The 17,122-nt window shown below is 58.1% G+C and overlaps 1 protein-coding gene across 24 annotated transcripts in view; it reads left to right on the top strand.

Annotated features, from left to right (window-relative positions):
- The window catches only part of ABLIM2 (actin binding LIM protein family member 2), a 152,055-nt gene that overhangs the window by 26,866 nt on the left and 108,067 nt on the right, over positions 1-17,122 (top strand). For 23 of the 24 annotated variants that reach the window (XR_009540445.1, XR_009540444.1, XR_009540437.1 and 20 more), the window contains exons 1-2: positions 829-935; positions 13,785-13,928. Coding sequence is in view for 3 of the 24 variants with exons in the window: in XM_060148773.1 (XP_060004756.1) it covers positions 911-935; positions 13,785-13,928 (169 nt within the window). In the remaining 21 variants the exon portion in view is untranslated. Of the gene's footprint in view, positions 1-828; positions 936-13,784; positions 13,929-17,122 lie in introns of those variants that run through there. The other variant, XR_009540427.1, reaches the window with a different exon arrangement.

Genomic DNA, 17,122 nt, shown 5'->3' with positions numbered 1-17,122 from the left:
ACGGGGGTCACCTAAGGGACCAGGCTGTCAGCCAGACCCGGGCAGGACCCCAGTGCTGCCTTCCATGCCCGGCGGCCTCCCGTTGGTCTCCCAAGCGTCCCGAGCCTCAGTTTCCCCTCTGGCACGCTGGGGCCGTGGAGTGGGTTAAGTAGGTCGGCCCCAAACTCATGTCCACCTGGAATAGGGTCCACCTGGGACCTTATTTGGACTAGAGTCTTTGCAGATATAATTAACATAAGGATGGAGATGAGGTCGTCCTGGAAGGGGGTGGGCTCTAAATCCAGTGACTGGTGTCTTTATAAGAGACAGAAAAGGACACACAGAGACGTACAGAGAAAAGACATCCATGTGAGGACAGAGGCGGAGATGGCAGTGATGTGGACACAAGCCCCCAGAAACTGGCCGATGCAGGGCAGCATCCTCCCCCAGAGCCTTTGAGAGAGCGTGGCCCTGCCTACGCCCTGGTTTCGGGCTTCTGGGCTTCAGGCTTCCGGGCTGGGAGAGAATAAACGTCTCCTGATGAAGCCCCCAGCCTGTGGGGCTTTGTCGCTTTGTCAGGCAGCCCCAGGACACGGGTACTGGCTGGGAGGGGCCGGGAGGGCTTGTGGGCTGCGCCTGGCACACGGGACGTAGATGGTCCCGGCCCTCCCCCAGTCCCTCCCCCACTGCCTTTGCAAAGTCCCTTTCCCGGACGCCTGGGAACAGGTGCATCCTGGAGCTGGGTGGGAGTCTGTTTCGGTGTGCGGGGAAGGGCCTGGCCCGTCCCTCCTCGGGCATGAGGGTGGGTAGCTGCCACGTGACCCTCTGGCATGTCCGTCTGGAGCCATGTTGGCCTCAGAGGCTCGAGCCCTCGCCCAGCTGCCGCCGGCAGCCTCCAGGGTCCTGGCCCTTCGGGTGGAGGTCACCGTCCATGGGGATGCCCGGAGGAGGGACAGGTAAGGCCCACACTGCCCTGTCCACTGGGACCGCCAGCCCAAGAGGATGGCTTCTTTTCTAACTAGAAGCCTCCAGTCCCCCAGATAAGCTCGGGGTCCAACACGAGGGGGGCAGCGTGAGCTCTGCCTCTGTTCATAAAGGCACAGAGGACCGGCGCTCACGCACGCCGACTGTATGCCCGGCCTCGGGGACTCTCTCGTGAACTCCTGATGACAGCCCTGTGCAGTGACCCGTTTCACAGATGAGCAAGCTGAGACTGGGGGAAGGGGAGGGTCTGGTCCGGCGTTGCACCGTGGTGAGTGTTGCAGCTGGATCCTGTAGTCTGGCCGAGTCCCTGGGCCTCGGCCTCTGCGCCTTCCCGCCCTCCCTTTCTTTCCTTTAAGGCGGTTCTCGGTTCTCGACCGAGGGTGGCTTTGCTCCCCGGGTGGACTTTGGCAACATCTGGAGACACTTCTGATGGTCGCAGCTTGGCGGGGGTAGGGGTGCCCCAGGCACGTGGGGGATGGAGGCCACGGACGCCGCTCACCCTCTGGCAGTGCACAGGGCGGCCCCACAGAAGAGGGGTCCAGCCCAAAATGTTAGTTGGGCCGAGGCTGAGAAACCGGCCTTAAGGAATATCGTAAAAGACTTCGGTCCTTCCGGCGTTGATGCAAAGAACAGGGCCCATCAGGCTAGTTAGACGGAAACAATAAGTAACTTGTAATCCACTCAAACCCCACCTGTTGACAGGTGAGAAAGCTCTGGGGCAGGGTCGGGGTGGGAGAGTGAGATGGCGGAGGGGAGGGGGAGGGACAGGGAAAGGGGCTTGGACCCCCAGAAGCAGAGAGGTGGGTGGAGCCTCTGTGAGCCCAAGGTGTGCAGGGGCTCCAGCCGGGGTCCAGCCTCCAGGCTGAAATGCTCCCTGGTCCTCAAGCCTCCGTCCGGGCGCAAGGCTCGGTGCCCAGCGGACCCCTCCTCTCTGGGCAGCCACAGCAGAGCCTTGCCCTCACTGGCGTCCCCCTTTCTGGCTGCGGAGTCTGTCCAGAGGCAGGATCCGGGACCCGTCGTCCATATGTCCCCGTCAGCATCCCACACGCTGAGAGACTCAGGAGATTTTTATGGAAGGAAGCAGCTCGGGGGTGGGGCAGCAGCAGTGGCTTTGAAGCCAGACCAGTGAAGCTTCCAGCCCTGCCTCTGGCCTGACCTCACTGTGGCCCTGATCAGGGTGCTTCCCCACTCCGGGGGCGCTCAAGGACCCCCTCTGTAAAATGGGGGTGATTACATTCCTCCCTCCCAGGGTGCTGTGGCCCAGCATCGCAGACCCTCCATCTTTGTCCCACCAAAGCGTGTAGCTGTGGGTGGCCCCTGGCCTGGCCAGGCTCAGCCCCCCGTGGAGGTCTCACTCCAGGACTTAGGGCACCAGTTGGCTTGGGGTCAGGTAACATCCCCCAACCTGCTCAGTGTACTGGATTGTTCTGAAAATAGCGGCAGATTCCAGGAGCTGAGACATGTGACGATGTTCATTTCTCAAATGGAATTTCCACGCGGTGGTTGGGCAGGTCTCCCCGCTCAGCTGAGAACGCAACGCCCTTCACTCCCTGCCGTGCTTTCGCCAGATGATGGGCAAAGGGCAAAGCAATATAATATTAAAAATTGCACAAACCCGGTGAAGTACGCACTGTTGCTCCCGATTCACCGATGAAGAAACGGCATCTTGTGATAAAAATAGCAGTGAGGGAAATGTGATTCTCTTTATGTAAGATTATCATAAGAGCTGAAAGTAAAAAAAAAACAACTCTAAAACTTTTAGAAGAAAATGGAAGGCTAAGCCTTTGTGATCTCGGATCGGACAGCGGTGTCTTAGAAATGACACCACGTACACAAACAACGAAAGAAAATGTAGGTGAATTGGATTTCGTCAAAATTAAGCACCCTTGTGCTGCAAAGAACATTATGAGGAGGATGAAAACACAACTCACAGAAGAGGAGACAATATTTGCCAATCGTCTGTCGGATGGCAGGCTTGTATCTAGAATATGTAAACAGCCCTTATGACTCAGTCAGAAAAGAACCAAATTCAACGGACAGACAAAGGATCCGAATAGACGTTTTTCCAAAGAAGATATTCAAATAGTGAACAAGCACATGAAAACATGTTCAACATCATTAGTCACCGGGAAGTGCAGATCCCAAACCACAGTGAGACAGACTTCACACCCACCAGGGTGACTGCGATGAAAAGGACCAACAGTAACCGATACTGGCAAAGGCGCGGAGAAGCTGCTGGTGGGAAGGTGAAATGGTTCAGCCACTCAGGAAGATAGGCTGGCATTTCCTCAAGTGGTTAAACAGTTACCGAATGACCCAGCAAGAAAGGGAAAGGTGTCCACACAAAAGCGATGGTGCGTGATGGTCAGAGCGGCTTACCTGTAACAGCCCCAGAGCGGACACAAGCCCCGAATCAACGACGAATGGGTTCATGTAGTGGAGAGTTATTTGGACATGAAGAGGAATGAAACACTGACACCTGCTGCAACGGGGGTGGACGTTGAAAGCGTTATTATGTGTATATATCTGTAGGATATGGGCTCCCACACTGCGGTGTCTCATGGCACACAGCCTGGAGAGTAAGGGTCCCTGGCGGGATTAGCTCAGCCCTCACAGACCTTCTCAGTGGGAGTTGACAGCTGGGGCTTGGGATCCTGCAGGCCTGGGTTCCAGTCCCAGCTGTGCTGGGTGCCCATTTCCAGCTCTGTGACCCGGGTCACGGGTGGGAATCGCCCAGCGCAGTGCCTGGCCCTTAGTCCGGGCACAAGAGCTGAAAGACGATAGATATTGTCACTCAGACTCTTAATTTTCACCCCCGCAGGGCGCTGTACTGTGCTCGGACTCACCAGACGCATTCCCTGTTTCCCATTAGATTTAAGGAACCTTTACGGGGCATCTTCTGTGTGCCGGGCCCGAGGCATACATTGTTGGTCCAGTGGTGGCCGCCCTGGCTCACGGCAAGGTGACACCAGGGACACGCACTGGCCTGGGAGCCCAGAGACCCAAGCCCCGGTCCTGGCCTGGCCTCAGACTTGCCATCTGTGGCTCCCCCTGTGTGTGGGGAGAGAGGATGGGCCCGGGTGCCCGCTAAGCCCTGACCTTCCGGAATGCTGCCCGTGAGATCCTCAGACACCACTCCGGTCAGGAAGGGCTGCTCTTCCGGCGATGAAATAACACCCTCCAGGGACGTGGGTGGCCAGGGCACCTGGACCAGCTGCTAGAAGCTTCAAGAGTCTGTGAGTTGCTAGAAACTCAAGCTGACGGTGACTGGGCGCCCCTGCGGGCAGCCTGAGCTTCCAGGGGGCTGTTCACTGCCGTGTTCTCCCAGCTTCTGCCTCTGGAAGGACCCCCCCCCCCCAATCCAGCACACACCACCCCTGCCAGGCCCCTGCCACGTGCCAGCCTCCAGAAGCCCAGCCTGGGGCAGCGTCACTGTCCCACTACAGAGGAAGACAGGCTCAGACCGGGGGCGGGGAGCCGGCACGTCCCAGGCCCCGCTCCAGCTCTTTCTCCCCACAGGGCTGGTTTCCTGGGGCCACCGTAACAATAACAGACGTTATTCTTGGACAGTTCTGGAGGCCAAAAGTCCGAGATCAAGGTGTTCCCGGCGTGGCTTCCTTGGCTTGCAGATGGCCGTCCTTCCCCCTGCGCTGCACACCATCTTCCCTCTGTGCGTCTCTGTGCCCTAGTTCCCGTTCCTAAGGCCACGGTCACATTGCATCCAGACCCACCCAAATGGCCTCACTTTAACTCAGTCACCTCTGTCCAAATCAGGTCACATTCCGAGGTGCTGAGGGCTAGGACTGCAGCACGTGAGTTTGGGGGACATAGTTCAATCCATCACAGACGAGTTCCTTTCTGTGGCCTCGTAGGAGCTCCCCCCAGCGTTTTCCAGCTAACACGCTCTAAGAGTGAGGGAGACAGGGCGGCTCACTGGTTTTCCTTTCCCTGCCACCCCTCCTGTACCGCCCGACCCCCGGCCCCAGCCCGGAGTAAGGCTCATTTCAGGCTCAGTGGGGCTGCTTGTGACCCCATGGCCATCTCTGTATGGCTGAGAGTCCGAAGGCCCCCCTGCTTCAGGACAGGAAGAGTCCTGGGGCTGCAGGGACTCTACCCCACCTCACGGGGCCCCCGGGGGTCTGAGCTGAGTTGGCTGGAATCTAGAAGCCAAGCTCTTCTCGCTCAGCTAGAAATCCCTTCTGACTCTTCTGCCTCCCGGGGTCAGTGGAGTTTAACCTCGTGAATGTCCCCCAACCTCTCGGTCATGGGGGGGTCTTGGGACCCTGACCTGCCAGAAAAGGACCCAAGCATCAGTACCGCCACTGTGGGCATGGGGACCCTGGATTCATTACCCCAACTGAGACATGTTGGATAGAATAATTGTGCTGGGACAGCAAGCAGCGCCCAGGATGGTCCAGGGGAACTGGGTCATTTGTTCCCTGCCCGGCATAGGTCTTTAGGGGGACCCGGCAAGCAGACAGGAGCCTCCAGGGGTGTCTCCACCTGGGGAGCCCAGACTACCTTCTGCACGTCAGAGGCTTACTCACCATTGTGGAGAGGTGACCTGACTTGTCCAAGGTCGCACAGTCCGTGACCCAGGGGGACGATGGGCAAGTCCCCTCACCTGCTGTGCCTCGGTTTTCACACCTGGAAAATGGGTACATGTTCTTACAGGATCACTGTGCTATGGGAAACGCTCAGCACACAGTCGATCGGTACAGAAGGGGCCCTGGACGGGGGCCTTGAAGGCTGAGCTGGGTTTTCACAGGCAGCGATGGGCAGGCACAGCACCCCCAGGAGGGCATGGTGGGAGCCAAGGCTGGTGCTGGGACCCCTGAGGACAGCTTTGGGAGAGAGTCTGTCTGCCCCCACTCCATCACAGAGCTGTGGCTGCCCTGTACAGATGATAGGCGAGGCCCAGGGGCGAATGGCCACCCAGAGCCCTTGGCCCACAGCTGGCCTCCCATTGCCCTCACTGGTTGGACCTTCAAAGCCTCCTGGGAAATCCACGGTGGCTCCTCTTCCTGGTCACTGTGGGGTTATCATGTCTGCCTGTGGGGGTCCCCGCATGAAGCAGGAATCTGGGGTTTTCCCCGCAGTGACTCCACCAGAGCTCTGCCCTTGGTCACTGGGGGCCAGGACAGCTGACCTGCAGTCTAACCTGGCATCTCCCCGGGCTAAGCAGCTGGGCCCCAGGCGCCTGGGGGATTTAAGCGAGATAGCCTCATGGGAACTGGCTAGGACAGCTCTGGTTGAATTTGGAGCAGGCAGGACCAGTTTCTGGAAGCAGACCCAGAAGGTAATAAACTTGTCCCAGTGCAAAGAGAGCTCAGAGCTGTCTTCGCTGGATGGAGGACAGATGAATGACGTGCCTGAAGAGTCAGAGAGGTCTGGCAGGGCAGGGACAGCCTGAGACCCCACAGCCGGCTGGCTGGGTCCAGGCTACTGACGGCCTTGGTGAGAACAGGTGGGAACAGAGAGCCGCTTACTGGCTCCTGGTTAGAATTAGCAGTCAGCCCTGAAGGAGGCTAAGATGGAAGTAATGACGTGTGATTTGGCTTGATTTTCCAACACATAACGCTTGGGAGGGCGGGAAGGGAGCTCCCGGCCTATTCCTGAACCTGTAGAGGACATCCTGAGGGCGGGGGAGACAGACCCCCTAAGGCCTTTGTGTCATTAGCTCCATGTTTAGAAAACCAGTCTAAAGAAACCCCTGTGCTGGAGGGCGTGCTGGCTGCAAGGATGCTTGTGGCCACGTGCTATGTGAGAGCCGCCTCCCAGCCAGGCCTGGCTGAGCGCATCTTGCTCTGTCTGCACTGGTACCCAGTCCTAGGGAGCCGCACTTCTCAGACCTGGCCCCTGGCCCTGGGGGACTTCAGGCCAGAGAGGCAGATGGCCAGTAGGCAAGGGCCACCCAAATTGGTCAGGATTGTGATGGAGATGAGCACAGTGATGTGTGCTTGCTGCTGTCCCAGAAGGCACCTGTGCCTCTTGTGTCACCTCCTCCTGGAAGCCCTCCCTGACTACACACAGGTTCACCTCCCCACCGCCCTGTGCCTCCCGCCATAGTTCTCTGCTCACTGTCACGGTTAGAAAGAAAGGCCTGAGGGGAGGCGAGAACGGTGAGCCTGGGAGCCACTCTAGGCCGTTGGGACTCTCAGGAGAGGGTGTGATGCGTGGTCTTCCAAAGCTTTCAACAGTAGAACAGAGTCATACTTGTGGAAACCCCAAGCCAGCTGTTTGCATAATACCGGGAGCAGGGTGGAGGGCTCTACAAAAGCCCCCCGGCTGATGGAGCATGGGTTCCAGTTAGATCCCCAAGGATGCAGGGAGCTCCACCTCCTGATACCAAGGTGGATTTGCCTCAAGAGCAAACCCTGGAAAACAAGCTGAACGTGGGCTGTTGGTCTTTGGCCAACCCAGCAGTGCCTGCTCGGGGATCCAGCATTAACTGGGCCCTTCGAGAAGGGACAGGACCAAATGCAGAGCCTGTGAGGGAGAGCGGAGATAAACAGCTGAAAAAGTCCCCAAGGACCACAGAACGACGTGTGCTGTGCTGTCTGGGAGGTGAGACATGAGGTGAATCGCTGGAAGAAGAGGGGCACCTGCCCCCTCCACGCCCACTCCCTGGGCCCGGTATGTCCCCTCTCCTGCCGCCTGCCTACACCCGTGCCTGGCCAGTTTGCATACCCGCCTCCCCGGATGCCCACCAGCTCCTCTGTTCCTGTTTGGTGAACAAGTGAGCCCGTGATTTGGGACTTGCAGACCAGCAGGTGGCAGAGGGGATGGTGGCATCAGACACCTGAGGGGGGACCCCAGCGGAGTCCCTAATCCAGCCCTGTGGCTTTGGGGAAATCCCCGTGCATCTCTAAGCCACCATGTCCTCATCTGTGAAATGGGGGTGATAGGCCATTCCTGTGGGGTGTGGTATGGACCAAATGATGGCCAGGGCTGGGTCTGTTTTGTTCCAGTGGAATCCGGGCACATAGTAGGTCTCAGACATTTGTTGGGTGAATGGATGAATGAACAGCAAACAAGAAGAAGCAGAGCTTTACTGTTTGGTGTTTGGAGTTGAACGTGCGTCGGCCGAGCACCCTGCCGTTTTGCCGTCAGAATGAGGTCGAGGTGACCTGCAGCAGTTTCCGTGGTTAGGGCACCGGGAAGGGCCAGGATAGACGCTCCTTGGCAGGAGAAGGCAGGGCCCGCCGTGCTCCCTGCACAAGCGAGGACCCCGTGGAGGAGAGATGGTGGACACGTGTTCAGGTGGCATCACAGCTGGCTCCCAGGTCCCACGACAGGAGCACATGGCACATTTGCTTGTGTGTCTTCACTGATGCCAGCTTGGTGAGTTACTGTGAACAAAGTGGGAAACCGCACCCAGGTGGGTCTGTGCGAATGGAGTGGAGGGGAGAATGGGGTGGGTAACCCGGCCAGAGGCGAGCTCCCCCAGCTCGCTGGGCAGAGGGTGTTGAGGCCCCATCTATCAAAGTAAAGAAACCTACAAGCCCCCTGACGCTCTTGCCCGGTGTCCTGGGGGTCTGCCCGCCAGGATGGACATGGAGCTGAGAACTTGACCTTGACCTTGGCAGTGGTGCCTGTGGGGCTGCTTCCCAAGGCAGGCACCAGCGAGGCCCAGCGCTGGATTTGGGTGGATCCCATCTGGAACATCAGGACTGGCCCCAGCTGGGCCGAGCGCTGGGGAGCAGAGGGCAGTGTTGAGAAGCCCCCACTGATCCAGAGATCGCCATCAGACCCTCTTTGGAGGGAGCAACTGTGTCACCTGCACCCCGTCACAGTCCTTGCCTCCTGTGCCTGCCTTACCCAGCGGGCGCCCAGGTGGTCGCTGGCCTCATGTGTGTTCTCATCTGACGCAGACACGGGTCCCACATTTAGGAGTACCTACCCCCATTTTATAGAAGGGAAGACTGAGGCTCTGTATGGCCATGTTGGCCTGCCCAGGGTGACAGCCAGGGAGGGGGGCAGCTGGGGTCAGTGCAGGCTGCCCCCCCTTCCTGCTCACCCACCCAGCCGCGGACCGAGGCCAAAGACAAACCTGGGACAAGCTGCCGATGAGGCTGCTGAGGGAGCGAAGGTGCGGCCCCTCCCGACAGCCTCTGCCCCTCCCCACCCCCAAGTCACGGGTCTGCTGCCTCTGAGACCCGGAAGGACTAAGCCAGCAGCTGTTGGTCCCCGCACCTGTCAGGCATTGTACCAGAAGCTTTCTCCACGTCACTGGGTTCTACATGATGCCTCCTGAGACCAGCCTCCGAATTAGTCGTGAACACAGAGGCTTCTCAGAGCTCAGTCAGCTCTCAAGGTCACACAGCTGCCCCTGGATGGTGGGGGGGTTCCAAACCCGGCCCTGCCCGCCGCCGTCCTGGTTCCTCCAGGCCTCGTGTACCTGGGGGCAGGTCAGGACTGTACCCGGAGGGATTATAGAGGCGGGATCACAGCGACTGCCAGGGCAGACCCGAGGAGGCCACGTCCCTCCACTGTGAACATGAGTTCTGTGTTGATGGTACCGGTAATCGTTCTTTTCTTCCCAGCAAGGCTCCCCAGGCTGGGATTTCATTATCTCGGGGGGATTAAGTAGTCACGGCCCCATGGGATTGATCCTTTACCACTTGACTCTATGTTTTACGTTATTATTATCATCGCAGTCAGAGACTTGTTAAATGAAATGTTACAGCCGATCCAGAAATCGTAGAGAGATGAGCCTGCTGCCTTCAGGGTTAGGTCTGGAGTGTGGTAGTTCGTGTCTCTCTCCGTTTCTCTCTCTCTTTTAAGTTTTTTTTTTTAATAGACTTTATTTCTTAGAGCAGTTTTCAGTTTATAGAAAAATTGAACAGAAAGTAAGGAGTTCCCATATACACCCCACCCCAAATCCCCAGTTCCCCCTGTTAGCATCTGCCTGTTAGGTTGTTGTAATGTTTGTGTGTGCTCCATTTGTTACAACTGATGAACCAGTTTTGCTATATTATTATTAACTAGCGTGCACGGTTTCCATCAGGGGTCGCTCTTGGTGTTGAGTGTTCTCTGGGTTTGGACCAGCGTGTAACGACGTGTATTCACCCCTGTGTGCCACCCACTTGTCCCTCCCTCCCCACCCCTCACAACCAACGACCTTTTACTGTCTCTGTGGTTTTGCCTTTTTGATGACGTCATAGGGTTGGAGTCACGCAGTGTGCGGCCTTTCAGACTGGCTTCTGTCACTTAGTAGCATGCATCTGAGGTGCCTTCAGATGGCTTCATAGCTCATGTCTTGATAGTTCTTGATGTAATGAGGTCTGGCCAGAACTGCCGCATCCCTGTCTAGGGGCCCACTCCTGCCCTGTCCTGCCACGTGAGGGTCCCGATCCCTCCTTGCTGCAGTCGTGTACCAGCTGGGCCGCCGCTCCTTGGCCCCAGTCCACTCGCCGGGCGGCGGCAGTGACCACAGCACTTGCTCTGCCGGCTGCTGGGAGCACCAGTCCCCTTTGCAAAGCACCCAGTCGGGCAGCTGCAGGAGGTTCGAGGAGTAAGCCCATCCTGAGGGGTAATCAGGCCCACACCTCAAATCCACAGGATTCTCAGGCTGTGATCCCAGGGCCAAGGGGGCAGATGCGGGTTGGAGGGAGCACCTGCGCGGTTGGTACCTGCACAGACGGGCCCCCTCTGTGCAGTGTCTACTTCCCACCACCAGGGGGCAGCACCCTGCTCTCTCGCCCTGCCACCAGAGGCCCCCTCAGGTTGTGGAGGACGCGCCAGGCGGGCAGAGTTGGTGCTTCCATGAAAACGATCCTCTTAAAGCAGCTTTCACCCCACATCAAACAGTATTTCCAGTAACCAGGAAACTGGTGATGTCAGGCTGTGTATCCTTGAAAATGACAATGGCTATTGTGTGTTGAGCATTTATGGTCTGCTGGACCCTGGGCTGCTTGCTAGACAAACATTTCTTTCCGTGGTCCTAGCATCCCCTGGGGCAGATGCTGTGAGCAGAGGCCGGATGGCAGATGGACAGACGGCTGGGAGTTCCAGGTTACTGCATGTAGGAGGTGAAGCTGGGCTGCACCCGGCCGTCTGCGCCCAGGGCTCTGACACCCATCCCCCACCACCACCACGTGGGTGGTGGGTAGACCTTGCCTGGCTATCCATGGGGACGTGAGGCACATGGTCCTTTGTATGCGTGATGGATGAAAAGATAATAGCGTTGGAGGTCTTTGCGGCCACGCCCTCACATCCTGATTTAGCCTGTGTGGACTGGGTGACTCAGGAGCCCATCAGCCCCGTGTGAGCCCTGGGGCTGCCCTTGCACAGCCATGAGCCGGCTCCGCCTGAGGTTTCAAACTTCAAGTCCAATGGCTCGTTCCTCACAGGGAGTCCTAAATTCTAGCCCAGGACATCCTTGCTCTCTGCCCGCTTTTACCAATTTTACTAAGTACTGGATGAGGCAGTTTCTGTGATCATCGTATGTTGACGCTTAAACCAGAGTGGAAATGTCAGCACAGCTCCCAGGACGGCAGACAGAGCTCTGGGGCCCTCGCTGGGCTCTGCACGGTCCAGTCTGCCGTCTGGTCCTGACGCCCTTGGAAACGCAGGCAGGCCTTGACCCTGGGCCTGGGGTACTAAGGGCGACACCAAAAAATGATTTTTTTGTGCCCATCGTCTCCTTTTTGGCACCTGTGTCTCCAGGCTGTGTGGCTTTTGTCCCCAGACAGCTGACACCTGCTACCCTTGGGGTCTTCAGAGCCTCCTCCTGGAAGGCCTGATGTCCCCAGCATGACCCAGGCCCTCCTCCATGGTCAAACTCCCCACCGCGGACAGGACCCAGAGGAGGGAGCCCTGTGCTGCAGGAGCGGGGCTCCTGGGACGGGACGGGGTCTGGTGGGCCTGGGGGGGCAGGCTGGAAACTGGATGGAGAAATGTCCTCCTCTGTCTGACAGCCACCTCCTCCGTTTTTACAAGAATAAGGAGACCTTCTGGGGCTGATACTCAATCAGTGCTGGTGTTCAGCGATTTTGTAAATGTGTGTGTGTGCATGTGTGCATGTCCGTCTCTCTGTGTGTGTCTGTGGGTGTTTGTGTGTCTGTGTGTCTGTGTATCTGTATGTCTATGTGTGTATCTGTATGTCTGTGTATGTGTGTATGTCTGTGTGGGTGCATATGTATAGTTGTGTCTGCGTGTGTATGTGTATTTGTGTGTCTGTGTGTGTATGTATGTGTATCTGTGTCTCTGTGAAAGGGTATCTGTGTGTGTACGTGTATGTATGTCTATGTGCCTGTGTGTATGTGTGTCTCTGTGTGTATGTACATGTATATCTGTGTGTCTCTGCGTGTGTATTGTGTGTGTGTGTGTGTATGAATACGCTTAACTCTCCAATGAAGCGTGGTGTATCTGGGGCATCCCAGGTGGCGGGCGTCTTCTGGGCCGCATCACCTCCCCGGGGCCCCCCTGTGGCCCCAGTGGTGTACAGGTGGATGGTGTACCTGGGCCTGTGGACTCCCCGCCTCAGGTGCCCGCGGCTCCCTGGCTCTTTCAGCCTCTGCTGAAACCTCAGAACTCATTCAGCCCAGGAAAGGGAGACAGGAGTTCCAGCTTGGGGGCAACCCTCACTGGGGCGACGGGAGCAGGACCCGTGCCCCGGCCCCCTTCCTTCTGAGGGACGCCCTGGAGGGGCTCCGAGGGGGGGTCCAGCTCAAAGCATGCCATCGCTGCCCCCACTCCTTCCTGCCACCCGGGGTCCCCTAGGTGCACCACCTGCACCCGGCCCCTGCCTCAGCCTCAGGTTGGTGACCCCAGACCACGACGGGAGCGTGGGACTGGAAGATGTGGGTCTAAGCGGAGACCCGCGCTTGCGAAAGGCAAAGGCTGTTTGCTCAGAGCTGGCTGGGCGGGGGGTCAGCCTTCGTCACGTGCCTGGCGGAGACCCAGAGGCAGGCAGAGGAGTGGGCGAGCTTCCCAGTGGAGAAGAGGGGGCTCAGGGGCCTCTGATGGGGGCTGGGGGGCTGCTGCAAGGGGTGTCCCAGGCGACTGGCCAGGAGCAGGCTGCGCCTCCTTGGGCTGGTCCTGAGTGGGGGGTGTGGGCGGCTGGGGCCCCGTGGTGGGCTGTGCTCTCTGCCCGCGGTTCCGCCGCCTCCTTGTGCTGGGACAGAGCTGGTCCCCAGCCCCTAGGCTGTGCTGGGACAGAGCTGGTCCCCAGCCCCTAGGCATCCCCCGACCACAACTCTGCCGCTTGGCCTGCAGCTGGTACTCACCTGGCTGCCGCCACTCCTGGGCTGGAGCTCCCCGAGCACAGACCCGCCGTGGGCCCCAGCCTCCCGCACGCCGGCCTCCGCGGGCACTGCCCAGACCCCAGGAGCCCCACAGTCGGGCCCTTTGACCGTCCACCCTGACTTGTCCCTCTGGGGGTCTCCAGTGCCTCCTCAGCCATCCTAGGTCACGGCTGGCTCTAAGGGGGACAGTGACAATATTCAGGTCCCTGTCCCCAGGGCACAGAGGGGATTCAAAGCGAGCTCACAGGAAGATGTGGTTATTGCACTCTCAGGAGAGGGGACCTGGGTCCCTGGCTGCAGAAGGACTGGCCAGCTCACCAGGCCCCTGAGGGCCACAGTCGTGCCAGGTCAGGGCCGCAGGGGGATCAGCTGCCCTTTGGGAGGTGGGCACACAGAGGTGGGGGACAGGACCGCTGTCGGGGTCTCGCATGACCTGACCTCCGCTGGTCCCCCGAAGCCCTGTGGGTTGTGCTGGGAGATGCGTTGGGCCCCGAGTCCTCGCACAGTCGCTGGTTTGCCCACTGGTGCCCGGCATGTCCCACTTTCTAACACAGCGCCTTTTCCCCACAGTGTCGGAGCCCCAGGCTGCCCACGGTGCCCCGGAGAAGCCGGCCAGCACGGCGATCCTGTGTAACACCTGCGGGAACGTGTGCAGGGGGGAGGTGCTGCGGGTGCAGAGCAAGTACTTCCACATCCAGTGCTTCGTCTGCAAAGGTGAGCGCCGACCCACGTCCGCGATGGGGCCAGGCACAGCCCTGCCGTGTGGCCGAGCCCGCCTCCCAGCTGCCACGCTGGGCCCCAGAAACTCGTTAGATCTGGGATGCTGGAAAAACGGACCCCAAACCTTCATACAACAGCGTGATCTTTTCAGCGTGGCCCGTGTCCCCCCCGTGTGGGGGTGACGGGGGCATCTGCCCAAGGGGGAGGGCCAGAGGACGAGGTCCAGGTCCCGGGCAGTGTCCTCGGATGGCCGTAGCCACGTCCGTGATCCACTGGCCAGAGCAAAGTGGCCGCTTGGGCCCCGTAGCCACACGGTGAATGGCCGTCACTGGTGGCATGAACTCAGCACCTCAGGGTGCACAGGACCTAAGCTGGGCCACGAACCTCGGGCGCCCCTGCACCCTCCCAGAGCGGGACTGAAAACGTTACTGTTCACTCCAAATGAACACGGCTTTTTCTCCGATTATAAAAAATAACATGACTATCACTAAATTCAGATAATACCAAAAGGATAAGAAGAAAGTAAAACAAATCACTTGAAGTCCCTCTATCTGAGCCAGGCTTTGCTCGGGGCGTCCTTCCAGCCTAACCTTTCTCCCTACGCTCAAGTCACTACATATTCTGTCGTGCACAACGGGGTTTCGTGTATTTGCATTTAGTTTCCTGAGAATAAATGAAAAGTAGCATTTTGGGGAAGGGATGGGCAGATCAAACCAATCTGACACAGTGTCCAAACCCAAAGAATTGGCAGTTTTAAAGAAAGAATTCTTTTAATGGCCCTGCAAACCCCTCCTTGCCTCTGGACAGCAAGCGGTGTCATCACAGCCTGCTCTCCTGCGGGTTTGAAACGACGTCCAGAGAGGCACAGACATTCGCATGTGGGCCTCGACGGGCCGCGGGGGCAGTGAGCCCCTGGGCTTTATGGGCAAAGATGGGAAATACGCCACGTGTAAGATAATCCAGCGATGTGGCTTTTATCAGCACCACGGGGCCCGTTAACTGCCTGAGTCCCCTCAGCCCACCACAGTCTCAGGAGGCCCTGCTGTGCACCAGGCCCGGCTTTGGAAAGCGCTAAGTAGGAAGACGTGAGATTTACCTTTGACAGGTGAGGTCTGGTGAGGAGATCAATCTACCAGCTTGCCGGGAGTAGTTGGGTGTTAGTGGTAGAAGCCGAGTGCTGGGAAGGTGGCCCACCGGGAGGGATCTGGGAACTTCCAGAGAAGGCTTCCCGGAGGAGGTGGCGTTTTGGCTCTAAGTTCAGCCAGAGAAAGAAGAGGAGAGCTGGGCCGTCGGAGGCGGCCAGGCCTGTGCCCGCGGTGCGGGGCGCAGTGTGGAAGGCGCAGCAGGGCCGAAGGAGGGGGACTGAACCTCGCGGGCTGCCCGGGAGCCTGCCGGTCCTGCCGAGGAGGCTTCCTTCTCTCACCTTCTCTCACCTCTGCTGAGCACTTCCTGTGAGCTCAGTGCTTTCCGTGTGTTTTCTTCCAAAGTCCTCCAGTATTAGGGGGGCTGAGGCGTTGTCTCAAGTGAAGGATGAGGAAGCAAAGGGTGACGTGTGACTCGCCTGGTTGACACCTGTGGGAGCAGCTGGCGAGAGTGGGGGGAGCCCTTCCCACGAGCCTCAGCTCTGCCCCAGACCCGGCATGGAGGGATGGGGTGCAGGGCCCCCAGCAGGGTCTGCGTCCCGGTGAGGAGGGGGCGGACACGCGTCCACCCACCCACAGATTCATTCTGTGCCAGGTGCCGTGTCAGCCTGCCGGCAGAGCGGGGGCCCCTGCCTTCAGTAGGTGGCATGTCTGCTTCACCTGCTGAAGGGTGACAGGGAGCATCTGAGTTTTCCTGCAAGCTTTTGAGAAGTTGTGTTTTGTGAAGCTTGAGGATTGCAGTCTTAGATTGAGCTTTTATCCAGGCTCTCATGAAGATGCAAAGTCTGTGAATCATTGAGGGTGCTCTTGGATGAACAAAAAAGAAGACCCAACTTATAGTTGGTCTTAAGTTACGCGGATATGTGTCATCTTAACAGGAATTCTGGAGGTCGCCTCCTCACCCCTAGAGCTGGTTAATTTAACGGCTCAAAGAAGTCATCAAAGGCTAGGTTCTTTTTCCACTCCCCACCCCCAACTCTCCCCCCCCATCTTATACATGTCAGCAGTAACTCTCCTCATGGTCTCAAGATGGCTGCTGTAGCTCCAAACATCACATCCTCACAGGTGGACACTCAGCCCTGGGGAAGAAGTTGGGCAGGGGTGTGCACAGGCAAAGGGGCCCTCCCCCTGCATGATTACTCTGACTGGGTCATCAGGGTAATCTCCCTTCGATCAGGGAGGAGAACCTTTTCCCTGGAAGCCCACACAGGCTTCCTGTATGACTCGCTGGCTAGAACTAGGTCACACATCCACTCCACCGGCAAAGAGTAACAGGAGGATGGGGACTGACTGACTCCAGCCGTGTTCGTCCCTGGGTGGGTGTGTTGCCAGGCCGACCGAAACAGGGTCTGTTAGCCCAGAAGACAACTGTGTCTAATTCTGATCCAGGAGATCCCGACGTGTTGGGTTCCTGCCACCCAGGGACTGGCTTGATGTGCCTTGGTTTACATCTCAAAATCTGAAAGTTAAACCTGAAAACCTGTGAAAGAAATCACATCATTCTCCAGACCGTCTTGGCCGCCTCAGGCTTGGGCTGTGATGCCAGAAGGTCTGGGTTCAATTCCCACCTCTTCCACCCCCAGCTCATGTGGGTCTTAGACATGTTCCTTAGCCTCAGTTTCATTCAACAACCCGACTGGGCACATACTCCGTGCTGGGCAGTGTTCTGGGTGCCTGGGATGCATCCGTGAACAAAACAGACATCCTTGTCCTTGTGGAGATCACACTCTAGGGCAGGGAGACAGACAATAAGCACTAGATAGAATAAACAAGCCAATTTCATCATATGCTGAAAGTGAAGTGCTAGGAAGGGGAAGACAAAGAGCAAGATAAAGACGGGGCTGGGAGTGCCGGGGAGTTACTATTTTAAATTGGGTAATCAGGGCAGGCTTCGTGGAGGAGGTGACCTTTGCTCGAAGACTTGAAGGAGGTGAGGGAAGAGCATTGCAGCCAGAGGGAACAGCCAGTGCAGTGACACTGAAGCAGGGAAGTGTGCCTGGCAGGTTCCAGGACAGCACGAGGCCTGTGTGTCTGGAGTAGAGTGAG

The sequence above is a fragment of the Lagenorhynchus albirostris genome, chromosome 4, assembly GCF_949774975.1.
Source record: "Lagenorhynchus albirostris chromosome 4, mLagAlb1.1, whole genome shotgun sequence".
In the NCBI taxonomy this organism is placed as follows: Eukaryota; Metazoa; Chordata; class Mammalia; order Artiodactyla; family Delphinidae; genus Lagenorhynchus; species Lagenorhynchus albirostris.
This window is presented reverse-complemented; position numbering and strand designations above follow the sequence as displayed.